Genomic DNA, 13,741 nt, shown 5'->3' on the forward strand with positions numbered 1-13,741 from the left:
TTAGGGGGCACCAAGGTCAGACACACTGTAAAACAGTATTGCGCTCACTTTTTTAATTAAGCAATTAAACCTGTAGCCTTTTGTCAATACAGAATAAGTAATGGTTGCATTTTATGAGGTAGAGTGCATTTGTGACATCTTTTTTGGGGGGATGTTTTGGGAGCGTGGCTCCTCTTTGGCAGCTAAATCAATGCCTCAAGTGACAACTAGAAAATGTTCACCTTGAGTAAATGTGCTTTTTTTCTGGTCATGAAGTGCATCAAGATAAAAAAAATAATTAAAAAAAATTCAATTTTTTTATTTGAAAATTTTTAAGCAGTTTTATCACTTTTTTTAACCATTGTTTTATCATATTTGGGATAAAAATCCCCCCAGGGGGTTGTAGTGATATCGTGTAAATATAGGGACAATAGTTATAGGGCAAAATTGGTCAACTTAGGCAAATAGTTTTGGAAGAGCAAGATAGTTTATAACAAATAACAAATTAACATGTTAATTCAAAATAACCACTAAAGAAAAGGGCGAAGCATTTCAATCACATTTAGCGTTTCATACCAGCTCAAGTATTCTATAAATAAAATAATCTCCATTGTGATTTGAAAATTTTTCTTAAATATATTCACCCCACTTAAGAAAAACAATGTGTTTAATGGGGGCTTTTTAACCCCAAAACTATCCTTTCACTTACTGGACAGTTATTGGAAAAACTTCTGATTTAATATCTGAAAATAAACAAAACTGAAAATAAAAAATAAGGATTTTTCTCAAAATAATTTTCATTAGCTATATAAATCTGTAACAATTTAAAAATGATTAAATATTAGCCTTTAGTCTTGTTGTACCCTTGTAGTAGCATAAATACTTTAAAATGCCTAATACTAATGCTTAGTAAGCAAAAGTGGAATAGATAATTGTAACAACAGCAAGTAGTAACAACTGGAATCAGTTCAATCAGAATAAGTCACAAAGCCCCATATGGCTTTTCCAATGCAATTCAATTAAGTAGTTTATTACCTTATAACCGTCTCGTACTTTTCTAAACACCAAACTAGTTATACAACTTAGATAAAGGGGGATGTTTAAGAAGAAAAGATGCTCATCAAATGAGTGAACACTATATATATATATATATATATATATATATATATATATATATATATACATATATATATACATACATACAAATGAAATCATAATAACTGCCAACACCCAAAAAGAAAATACAAGAAAAAGAAAATCAATCACATTAAACAAAACAATGTAATGGATAGGTGAATTGGTCACTAGGTTACAAAGTTCAATAATGTGAAAATGTATGTGTGTGAGAGAGTCTCATCTGATGGTGTATAGTTTATAGAACAATGTACAAAGTATGAATAATCCAACCATTTGTGAAGAATTCACTCCAAACGAAAACAGTTCTCAAGCACTAGACTTTTCTACCTCAGGAACAGCCATAAGCTTACTTCCATCTGGGCTTTAAATCCATATCGCAGTGTTAAAGTCACTGATAAACAGTCCTTTATAAGTTGAGTTTGAAATGGAACATTGCTTTCTACGCCTGCTGTTCTGCTAACTTCCTCTACTAACCCACCTTTACTTAAGGAGCCCATTTAGGCGCCATAGCACCCCTAGCGGTGAGGAATAAAACTGCAGATAAAATACTTAGTAGGCATGTCTGTTACAACCTGTTGTTGTTATTGTTGTTGTTAATACGGTTTCTTATCCACTTTTTTTCATTAGACAGACCTTCTAGTACTTAATCTTTAGTCACTATCCTTACAATAGCTTATTTATGCAATACAATTAGGCTACTAGTAGCATAATTTATACAAGGAGTAATTGCTTTTTTAATTGTAATTTAATGACTGGTTGGAATAGCTACTTAATAGTTTAAATAAATTCTAAATTTTTGTCTAAGATAAAAAAAATACAGTAAAAATCTTTCTATATATAACTCTTTCCTAAGGAAAGCGCAAGGAGGTGTATGGCGCCTCAAACTCCGAATCAACCTTTTTTGTTGTTGTTGTAAACATAGACCAATAAAATAACAATCATAAAACAGTTAAATTGTCATTCAAAGCTCATGACATGTTGTTGGTTTTCTTGAGGCACTGAGTTTGAAAATGACATTTGTATCCTATAAGTGCAATAGTTTCAATTACTCATTCTATTGATTTGTAACTGACATACAAATTAAATCTATAAAATGATTTAAAAAATACAATCATCCAGCTTCTGCAGACAAATGTTTGTTTTTATAACAGGCATGTTGCAATTCTGTAGCTGAATGTATATTCATTTTTTTTGGTAAAATGTAAAAAAAATTAAATGTAACGTATGTATTTTTAGGGCGATCAAATTTAACATCAAGATATTAATTATCTAGGTTTAATGCAATAAAAATAACACATTTACCTTATTTAAATTATTATAACTCTTTCATTCTGCCTTTGAAAGTCTCGATGGGAATCAATAGATTTATTATTTTTTTATTTGATAATTATTTAATTTGTGAAATGACAATATAAAAGCCATTTATACTATTTTAATTTTTTTAGGAATCAACATGTCTTTACAATGTAATGCTTAATTTTGTTGTCACACAGTATGTTTATATGGTTATTGTGTGCTGCGGTCTTTCAGCCAGCAGGCGTCGCTATCCTCCGATTCACGAGCTTAGCCTTCATTTCTTACGCATGCGCACATGAGGGAAACAGTCATGGCGGCGGGAGAGAAACCCACGAAAGAAAAGCTGTTATCTGCTCTGGATGATATTGAAGTTTTAGCCAGGTTTGTTTCCACATATTCTGCGTGTTTAGACGAGAATAACTGGGATGTTATTTATGTGTGATGCTTTGAGCTGGTGATAATACACGTACTGTTCTTCCTGGTATTTCCAGGGATTCCTATTGTTGGATTAGGCTAATAATTATGAAAAGCCAACGTTTGTTGTTTATAACAGACGTACCTTATTATTGTCACTCTCCTGTTCCACTCCTAATACATACATACATACATACATACATTATAAAATAACTCCACTCTACAGCAGTGACTGATTATTACACAAGAGCTTCTCTATGGCTCACTTGTTGTCTTGTTTCTATTGCAGAGAGCTGATAGAGATGATGGCACTGTCCAGGACACAGAAGCTGCCCCTCCCTGGAGAGGACACACAGGTGAGAGAGTGTTTACACAGGCATAAACATCAAGCACGCAAGTCATCTACTTATTTAGTTTCACTTTTACAGTTTCATAGTTAGTCTTTAACACAACAGAGATCATAAATGTACTACCAGCTTTGATATTGAAGTCCAGTAAGCCTATTAAACTCAGTGTTTAAAAATAATTCCCTTCTTGTACTGTGTTGTAACTTTTACAGGTGATTACCATTCCCAAGGCATGTCATTATAGTCAGTGTATAATGAATTATTACAGGCTGTACAGTTAAAAAGCAATTAATGTAGGTGAATTTTGTGACTAGATTTTGGAGCTGTTAGTGCAGAGAGATAAAGAGTTCCAGGAGCTGATGCAGATGGCAGAAGAGCAGGGCAGAGTGCACCAGGAGATGCAGACACTGGAGAAGGAAGTTGAGAAGAGAGACAGTGATATCCAGCAGCTCCAGAAACAACTCAAAGAGGCGGAGCATATACTGGTGAGTCATTCCAGTAACATTAAAAGGTCCACAAATGAAAATAGTTCATTACTTTTTGCTGGAAGTTTTATGCAGCTGTAAACATCACAGAACGGCTGCACAATTTTGATAGGATGGTTAACACTTTAATTCTTCATTGTTATTTATTTTTAATTATTATAATATTTTAATTATTTATTTCAGCTTTTATATCTTTAATCACATTCCAGTGGTTCAGAAGTTTACTTACACTTTGTTAGTATGTTTAGCATCGCCTTTATATTGTTTAATGTGGGTGAAACATTTTGGGTTGCCTTCCACAAGCTTGGAATTTTGGCCCATTCCTCCAGACAGAACTGGTGAAGGCCTCCTTGCTCGCACATGCTTTTTCAGTTCTGCCCTCAAATTAAGCCCTAACCTCAGTCAGATTGAGGTCAGGGCTTTGTGATGCCACTCCAATAACTTGACATTGTTGTCCTTAAGCCATTTTGCCACAACTTTGGGGGTGTGCTTGGGGTCATTGTCCATTTGGAAGAGCCATTTGCAACAAGCTTTAACTTCCTGTCTGATGTCTTGAGATGTTGCTTTTATATATCCACATAATTTTCCTTCCTCATGATGTCATCTGTTTTGTGAATTGCTCCAGTCCCTCCTGCAGCAAAGCACCCCCACAACACGATGCTGCACCCTCATGCTTCGCGGCTGGGATGGTGTTCTTTGGCGTGCAAGCCTCACCCCTTTTTCCTCCAAACATAACGATGGTCATTATGGCCAAACAGTTTGATTTTTGTTTCATCAGACCAGAGGACATTTCTCCAAAAAGTAAGATCTTTGTCCCCATGTGCACTTGCAAACTGTAGTCTGGCTTTTCTATGGAGGTTTTGGAGGAGTGGCTTCTTCCTTGCTGAGCAGCCTTTCAGGTTGTCAATACAGGAACCGTTTTACTGTGGATATAGATACTCGTCTACCTGTTTCCTCCAGCATCTTCAAACTACGTTCATCTCTAGGAGACCGAATGCATCTCCTTCCTGAGCGGTATGATGTCTGTGTGGTCACATGGTGTTTATACTTGTGTGCTATTGTTTGTACAGATGAATGTTACACCTTCAGGCATTTGGAAATTGCTCCAAAGGATGAACCAGACTTGTGGAGGTCCACAATTTGCTTTCTGTGGTCTTTGCTGATTTATTTTCACATGATGTCAAGCAAAGAGGTACTGAGTTTGAAGGTAGGCCTTAAAATACATCCACAGGTACACCTCAATTCAGTACACCTCCTATCAGATGCTAATTGTCTAAAGGCTTGACATAATTTTCCAAGCTGTTTAAAGGCACAGTTTACTTAGTGTATGTAAAAATATGTAGGAGTGGTGGTGGCATAGTGGGCTAAAGCATATAACTGTTATCAGAAGGTTGCTGGTTCGATCCCACAGCCACCACCATTGTGTCCTTGAGTAAGACACTTAACTCCAGGTTGCTCCGGGGGGATTGTCCCTGTAATAAGTGCACTGTAAGTCGCTTAAATGTAAATGTTAAATTCTGACCCACTGGAATTATGATAAAGTCAATTAAAAGTGAAACAATCGGTCTGTAAACAATTGTTAGAAAATTACTTGCACAAAGTAGATGTCCTAAACAACTAGCCAAATCTATAGTTTGCTAATATTAAATCTGTGGAGTGGTTAAATAAAAAATTAATGACTTCAACTTAAGTGCATGTAAACTCTGATTTCAACTGTTGGTTGATACAATGCAAGTTAATGGTGATCAGGCCTTTGAAGCTCCAAAAAGTAGATAAAGTCAGCATAAAATAATCCAAACGACTCCTGTGGTTTAATGTCTTCAGAAGAGATCCTGTTGGTTTAAACCAGAACAGACCCGATTGTAACATTTTTCACAGTACATCTTGACTGCAGTCTCCCTGAGAACAGACCAAAATAGAACTCCTTTTCCCGATCATGATTTCAAGCTCGATTGCACTTCCTATAGTGCTTAACATATGCGCAGATTGCACTATAGGAAGTGTAATCGAGCTTGAAATCATGATCAGGAAAAGGAGTTCTATTTTGGTCTGTTCTCACCCAAAACCAGCTGTATCTCTTCTGAAGACATTGATTAAACCCCTGGAGTTTGATAAATTATTTTTATACTAACTTAATCTCCTTTTTTAGCTCTTGGAGTTCTGGTCACCATTCACTTGCATTGTATGGACCAACAGAGCTGAGATATTCTTCTAAAAATCTTCATTTGTGTTCTGCATAAGAAAGTCATACACAAGTAAATTATGAGAGAATTAACATTTTTGGGTGAACCATCCCTTAAGACACTTGGATGGAAATTATTAGTCCTTTGCAAACACAAAAATGCCAAAGTAGAACACTGGAAATGTATTTTGATTGCTTTAATCTCACCACTTTGTTGTATAAACAATGATTAATACTGTCATTGTGAGTCATTGTAAAAAATCTAATGAAAAATTGTCGCACTATCTTCAGGCCACCGCTGTCTATCAAGCCAAAGAAAAACTGAAGTCTATTGAAAAGGCCAGAAAAGGTACTATAATTCTGTTTGAGTGATCAGTACATGTGATAAAGTCATTAGACAGAGATGTGTGCCATTGGATCATTTGTACAGTCGGTCGGTGAAATATTGTTCAGCACTGACTTGCCACAGTATCACATAGACTGTGTTGTAGTTAAAAATGAATGGTGTTATAATCTTGTTTCACACTTCTTTTTGCCCTTTCTTTGTTTTCCTCTTCATCAGGGAGTATCTCTTCAGAAGAGATCATCAAGTATGCTCACAGGATTAGTGCCAGTAATGCAGTGTGTGCACCTCTTAACTGGGTTCCAGGTAACCAGGCTGTTGTCATAATGCAGTTCTTTATTCATCATGTTTGGTCTCTCAAATGCCTGAAATGTGTAACATTTTACAACCAAGTGAACAATGGTACATTCAGTGCGTTATGTCCGTTGCATTTTCAAACACACACTACCGGTCAATAGTTTGGGGACACTTGACTGAAATGTTTCTCATGATCTTAAAAACCTTTTGATCTGAAGGTGTACGCTTAAATGTTTGAAATTAGTTTTGTAGACAAAAATATAATTGTGCCAACAAATTAATTTATTTAATTACAAAACTAACATTTTATTGACTTTTTTTTTAAATGGATGACTTGGACCGAATAATAAAGAAAAGCAGCCAATAAGTGCCCAGCATACCTTGAGAAAATCCCCAAAATGTGGCCACTTAATATAAAATATATCCGTTTTGATTTATTTTGGATCACAACATAATTCCCATAATTCTATTATTCCATAGTTGTGATGACTTTACTATTATTCTAAAATGTGAAAATAAATAATGAATAAGTGACCCTAAACTGTTTAACGTGTGTGTGTGTGTGTGTGTGTGTGTGTTGTGTAGGTGACCCCCGCAGGCCATACCCCACTGATCTGGAGATGCGCAGTGGAATGCTGGGTCACATGAGCAACATGTCCACCAATGGAGTGAATGGACACCTGCCTGGAGATGCATTGGCTGCTGGAAGATTACCAGGTTCACGCTTTCTTTTTTTTTCCAGATGTGTGTGTGTGTGTGTGTGCGCACATCTCTTTTGAGCCAGTTTTGTTTCCTTTATCACACAGAAATGTTTGTGTGTCTGGTTTACTTTGTGCCTGGTGAGTTGTTATAGAAGAACAAACTGGTGTATACTTCAGGTTTCTTGTTTTGGAAATGACTGTTTATCCTTTGCTCCTTCTTTCCCTCTTAGATGTGCTAACCCCACAGTATCCTTGGCAGTCCGCTGATGTTTCCATGGGGATTCTGCCTCCTCACCATGGCAACGATTTTGGCCTGGAGCCACCTGGTCATAATAAGGAAAATGAAGATGATGTCGAGGCCATGTCAACAGATTCCTCCAGCAGCAGCAGTGACTCAGACTGAGTGTGTGTGTGTGTGCGTGCGTGCGTGCACAAGATGCGTAGGCAGTTACCTGTGTAATAGTCTGGAGAAAGTACGGCATCTACATCTGTTTAACCCATCTCAGTAATTCTGAATATCCAGAAGATGGCATCGTAAAATGCCTTGAGGCGGAGCAAACCTACACCAGCTCTCTCTTCATTACGGTTTTACAGCCTACAGTTATCATTTGTCTGTGTCATTCTGAAGTCTTACTGGCCTCATAAATGTCATTAATATGTTGTTCTCATTGTGTGGAGTGTGACAGGCTGATTTGCATATATTTGCAATCCAGTGGAGCGTAATGTTGACATGAACAAATTTACACGGCTGGAATAAAAATAGTACTGTAAATACCTGTTAAATTTCAGACTCTGTAAATAAAACTTAAAAACTTTTATTATATTTTCTTTTCACAAAAATGGCTACTTTTGTTTTATCTCTTGTTTTGATTGTCGGTGTACTTTGAAATTGTTTTTCTCAGAAAGGTAAAAGGTGAAATAGCTGTATGGGAAGGTGTTTGGTGGAAGTGATAGTCTTCCAAAAGCTATATATAGTGACATCCAAAAATACTTGCACTTTTCATGCTCGGTGCACATGTGTACAGAATAGACTGTCATCTCACATTTATTCATATTGGGCTTTTTTTTTTTTTACAGAACACAATCTAGAGAGAAATGATATCCAGTACTTGAATAAGCCTGAACTCATGCATCCCAGTAACTGAGGTATTGCTGTTTAAACATTTATATTCTTTAGCACTGCAGTTATCACAATTAAAAGCTATCTCTAAACTTCTGAATCAGTTGTTCTATTTAAAGGGCACCTATTATGGAATTTTGAAAATTACCTTTCATGTAGTGTGTAACATAGATTTAAGTGAACAAAAACATCCAGCAAAGTTTTATATATGAAAGTTCACCATAAAAAAAGTTATTGTCTCTCAAAAGTAGGAGTCGACTCTGAGTCAATGTAATGAATCGTTTGTCTAATGAGTCATTTTCCTTTTCGTTGTGACGTCAAGACAAAAAATTATCAAATTGGCCACGCCCACTCATTGCGCGCGCAGACACCAGGGAAAAATTGAAAACATCATGTCGACAACAAGACGCTTGATACTGAAGGAAGGTTCAGTACCAAGTTTATTTGGATCAGCTTCCTCCTCCAAATCACAACCTGTAAGTATTATTAATAATTGTTGCTTTTATGTGTTTTTTAGCATGTTAATAAGTATGTGTGTGTGTTGTGTACGTTACGCTCAGCGCAGCTTCTAGGTCTCCAATGTCAATTTTTTTGAAATATGTGAAATGTTTGTCGATGTTATTGGAGTTGTCATAAAGAATAGAGCAATAACTTGTAGTAATGCAGTGCTTTACCAATATGTTTATGCGTTGGGCTAACGCAAACAATAACTGATTGGGTGTTTACCACCGAACTTTGGGCTATGATCGCTAATATAAATCAACTCAAATTCCTTCTCTGATTTAGATTGTTTTACTACAAAGTGGTGATGGGCGTTCCGTTTCCGACAATCTCTGCACAGAGTATACCAATCACAACTGACTGGGTCATCTGACCAATCACCGCAGATTAGCGTCACGCAAAGGAGGGGTTTGGAAAAATGAGTCATTGAACGAATCATTTGGGAGTCGCTGAGCAAATCAGGGAAACATAAATGCATATTATAAGACAACATTGTTTTTTGTCATTGCATGCATGTAAAACTGTTGTTGGGGACTCCCAAAACAATATTAGGAACATTTTAAATGCCATAATAGGTGCCCTTTAAATGTAGTTCTTGCTCATTGTATTGCACATGGTGATTCAGTTTAGCATGTTCCCAGCCAGTGTCAGATTGCCATTCTAAACTCCTACTTTTACCACTCATCAGATTTTCATATGTAATTTCCTTCAATTTGAAATAGTTATTTTTTACACATTCTTTCCCTGCTTCTTGTTTGAGCTTACTGTTACCAAATCAAAACACTTTTAAGAAACATTAGATAAGATTTTAGCTTGGATTCACTGGTGTAGGAGCTGGTGATGCTCAAGATTGGTCATCAGATGGCTCATCAACACTGCTTGCCCACCATACATCAGTACAGCAATAGGAATGGTTTTAATGTGCATCATAATTGAACATAACATTTATTATCTCATTACAGTGGCACCTGTCAGTGGGTGTGATATATTAGGCAGCAAGTGAACAGTCAGTTCTTGATTTTCATGTGTTGGAAGCAGGACAAATGGGCAAACGTAAGGATCTGAGTGACTTTGACAAGGGCCAAATTGTGATGGCTAGATGACTGGGTCAGAGCATCTCCAAAACGGCAGGTTAGTACGTTCCAAAAGTGGTCCAAGGAAGGGCGACAGGGTCATGGGCGCCCAAGACTAATTGATGTGCATGGGGAGTGAAGGCTAATCCCTCTGGTCCCATGATAGAAAGGTGTTTGAACACACAGTGCATCGCAGCTTGCTCTGTATGGGGCTGCGCAGTCACAGACCAGTCAGAGTGCCCATGCCAACCCCTGTCCACAGCTGAAAGCGCATACAATGGGCACGTGAGCGTCAGCACCGTGCCATGGAGCAATGGAAGAAGGTGGCCTGGTCTGATGAATCACGCTTTCTCTCATGTGGATGGCCTTATGCGGGTGCGTCATTTACCTGGGGAAGTGATGGCAGCAGGATGCACCATGGGAAAAAGTCAGGTCGATGGAGGCAGTGATGCTCGGACACTTCACTCTTTGTATCCCTTCACTTGTGTTTGTGGCTCTAAAACAAAGTGTAAGAGCAGTGCAGATGTGTAAAAGCAGCTAGATTTGTCTTTTGATTTTTCCTTGTGACATTAAAGATTTTAGTCAGCAGGAGGCAACAAAAGACAATTTTTATTTGTTATGAGCCCGTAAAGTTTGATGTGCATCGAGTCAGTGCTGCCAGGCAGCGAACGGTTTCTTTGAAGTCTTCGGCATTTTCTCTCACTCCACGATCTCTCGGATTACTACCACAAAATTACAGCTGGGAAATATAGGGTCAACTGCTGCTGCAGTTCACGTAACGGCCACAGGTGTCACTAAAAACAAGGGTTTCTGAATCTTACACACTGCACCTTTAAACTAACAGCTCAGCAGTAAAACTTCTGTGGATGCTTATTAAGATGCTTATGTGTCTAGGTGTAGGCCACCAATACTGAATTCTGATCATGATGTGGTGTATATGATACCAGTGTATAAGACCAAACTTAAAAGAGGCAAACTGGAAAAGAAAGTCATTAGATTGTGGTCAAGTGAGAGTAGAGAAGAACTGAGAGCCTGTTTTGATTGGGAAATATTTCATAAAGGTTCATTAGATGAAAGGATGAAATTATTATATATATTTTTGGTGAATTTGTTGAATTAATTTTGCTTTGGCAATGAATTAAACACCTTTTTTTACAAGTTTTGAACCTCTAGGTAATTGTCAAACCAGTAAAAACAGTTGTACTTTCTCCTTCAGAGAGGATTGTTATTGATGTTGCAGATGTCAGGATGACATTTCAATCTACAAATAAGAGGAAAGCTGTAGTAGAGCCCTGCACGGGCCAAAAACTCCAGCCCTAGCCCGGCCCCAGCCCGACAACATCTACAATTATTCAGTCTGAGCCCGACACCAATATATAAGCTATCTGACGCGCTCTCTCTCTAATGCACGCAAACACACATGCTAAGAGGTAAAGTTATTATAGGCCTCAAATATAAAGTTACAGTGCCACCGGCAATCATGCCCACAAATATTACTATGACTATCCATTACAGAGAAGCATAAGCATGCAGTAAATAAATACGGTCTACCTTTCTTTGATGTGAAGCAACTTTAAAGAAACTGGAGAACAATGTTTCAAAGAACTTTTCGCCAACTGGCTAACGTAAAAAATAACGAGTAATCCGTTGAACTGTGTACAGGCTGAACTGTCACTGTTTATTGGCAGTGTTGTGAGGCTTCAGAGGTGTTCTCCGCTCCTCCTGCTGTGCTGAAAAAGCGTTCGCTGCTACTGCTGCTTGCAGGTATGCTCAACATATGACGGGTGAGTCTTGTTAACAAAGGAAGGGTCTTCTCATGTTCACTCCACCAACCCAGCATATCTTAAAGGAGCCCGAGTCCAACCCAAGCTCTATCTATTAAAAAATAAATTGGCCTGAGCCCGGCTCCATCGGGACCCAACAGGCTTGCACACCTCTAAGCTGTAGGGCCGGAGGGATGTAGTCGTTTTAGTCTTGTAGTCTTTTGCATATGAGTTGGCCCCAGTGTGGCGACCTATTTTTCAGGCTTCTATAGACACACATACTGTTCCTATGTTATGGTAAACTTCACATTACCTAAAATCCCATGTCCAAAAGAATGCAAGGACTACAGACCTATTGCCCTTACTTCAGTACTTATGAAATGTTTAGAAAGAATATTGCTTAAATATCTGGTGTGCACAATCAAAGACAAACTTGAAACTCCATGTCAGTTTGCTTACAAGCAAGGTTGCAGTACAGAAGAAGCTGCTCTGGTGCATTTGGACAAACGTAATGCCTATGCAAGAACCCTCTTAGTAGATTTTTCCTCCACATTCAACATTATTCAAGGTGACAGCTTAAGAGTCAAAACGTGTACGGTTGGGTGTAAATCCGTATTTGATTCAGTGGTATTCTTCTTTTCTCACAAATAGAGTCCAAATTGTTAAAGTGAACAAAACCTTGTCATCGGAAGTTAAATCAAATGTTGGAGCACCACAGAGCTGCGTCAGTTCTGGCATGCTTTTTAACCTTGTACACAGACGACTGTCGTAAAGTACTCTGATGATACTGTGTTAATGTCTGTCTTAAGTGACTCAGAGAGCCCTGAGGGGGGAGGGGGGAGGGGGGGACTAATTTGGTAGAGTGGTGTGACAACAATGCCCTTTTTATTAATGTCAAAAAAACTGAAGAGATTGTATTTGGGTCAACATCCGATGTTCATACATTGCCTGTTGTTATACCTCATGAAAATATCAGACACCTCTTGGGTCCTTTGGAGTATGAAAACATATTCTGGGATTATTCTTTATGTCTGTGATTCAAAGGCGGGATTTTCTTTTCTACATCTGCCATATTTGGTGTTCCAAAATATCCCTTTTATATTAATACAAGTGCTCTATCTGTCGTCTAAATAGTCTGTGGTTCAATACACGTTAAACTCAATTGACAGCATTTGTTACATGTTGATTAGCACATGTTCTCGAGGTTAGTGTAAGGTTATGTAAACAGTGGCAGCGTTTGGATGTCTTAAATCGTAAACTGGTCTAAATCATAATTTTAGCGTTACTACTATTCTAAGTGGATGAACTTCTAGTTATTCGTCACTGATGAAATTCTTGTCATTGACACCGGTATCAGCGAAGCGTGTCACCACACACCTTGTGTCAGGTAAGTGCATAACAGGTAGCTTTTATTTGGACTGTTTCTGGCTGTTTTTCATTGCCGGACACGGGTTATGGGTTGTGTGAAACGTCGACAAGACAACAAAGTTCAAATACTGGATATACTTACACAGAAAAGGTTTTATTTATTTATTATTATTTTTATTATCACATTAGAGCCATGTTCACATATCATATAAAAAGTCTTGTGGCAATATTTATGAAAGTGGGTATTCTTCTCCCTGTACACAAATGACTGATCCGCCACTTCTCCTGAAGTTTGCAGACAACACTACTGTCATCGGCCTCATCCAGGATGACAATGAATCTGCATCCAGAAGGGAGGTTGAACCGCTGCTGTCTGGTGCAGTCAAAACAACCTGGAGCTCAAAGCAGTGGAGATGAGAGTGGACTTTAAGAGGAATACCCCAATATTAACCCCCCTCACCATTTTGAACAGCACTGTGGCAGCAGTGGAGTCATTTGGGTTCTTGGGCACTGCCATCTCACAGGACCTGAAGTGGGAGACACACATTGACTCCATTGTGAAAAAGGCCCAGCAGAGGTTGTGCTTCCTTCGCCAGCTGAGGAAGTTCAACCTGCCACAGGCGCTGTTGATACATTTACGATTTAGAGTTGTCCCTTCTTGTCATTTACGTAGTTTGAATAAACGTAATTAGTTCCCTTTTGTACATCATTTACCTACATAAAAGCAAAGGGAAC

The 13,741-nt window shown here is 38.0% G+C and overlaps 1 protein-coding gene across 2 annotated transcripts; it reads left to right on the forward strand.

Moving 5' to 3' along the window:
• Window positions 1-2,698: 2,698 nt before the first annotated feature.
• med4 (mediator complex subunit 4) lies at window positions 2,699-13,531 on the forward strand. Of its 2 annotated transcripts, XR_007972020.1 has the most exons (8): window positions 2,699-2,793; window positions 3,116-3,182; window positions 3,488-3,658; window positions 6,132-6,189; window positions 6,403-6,489; window positions 7,066-7,197; window positions 7,412-8,777; window positions 13,298-13,531. XR_007972020.1 is itself a non-coding variant. In XM_052142808.1 (7 exons), the coding sequence occupies exons 1-7, from the start codon at window positions 2,708-2,710 to the stop codon at window positions 7,582-7,584; spliced, it is 774 nt and encodes a 257-aa protein (XP_051998768.1). In that variant the 5' UTR covers window positions 2,699-2,707; the 3' UTR covers window positions 7,585-9,104. The 2 variants fall into 2 exon arrangements, 1 of the variants encoding a protein (XP_051998768.1); XM_052142808.1 differs by lacking the exon at window positions 13,298-13,531 and having other exon boundaries at window positions 7,412-9,104.
• Window positions 13,532-13,741: the final 210 nt, after the last annotated feature.

Source organism: Xyrauchen texanus, chromosome 14, assembly GCF_025860055.1.
Source record: "Xyrauchen texanus isolate HMW12.3.18 chromosome 14, RBS_HiC_50CHRs, whole genome shotgun sequence".
Lineage (NCBI taxonomy): Eukaryota > Metazoa > Chordata > Actinopteri > Cypriniformes > Catostomidae > Xyrauchen > Xyrauchen texanus.

What these genes read in the sequence shown, in the direction of transcription:
- med4 (XM_052142808.1), top strand. Translation starts at nt 2,708, where the DNA reads ATGAGGGAAACAGTCATGGCGGCGGGAGAGAAACCCACGAAAGAAAAG. An exon ending in AAGAGGCGGAGCATATACTG is followed by an intron (nt 3,659 to 6,131) that starts GTGAGTCATTCC and finishes CACTATCTTCAG; the next exon opens with GCCACCGCTGTCTATCAAGC. An exon ending in ACCTCTTAACTGGGTTCCAG is followed by an intron (nt 6,490 to 7,065) that starts GTAACCAGGCTG and finishes TGTGTTGTGTAG; the next exon opens with GTGACCCCCGCAGGCCATAC.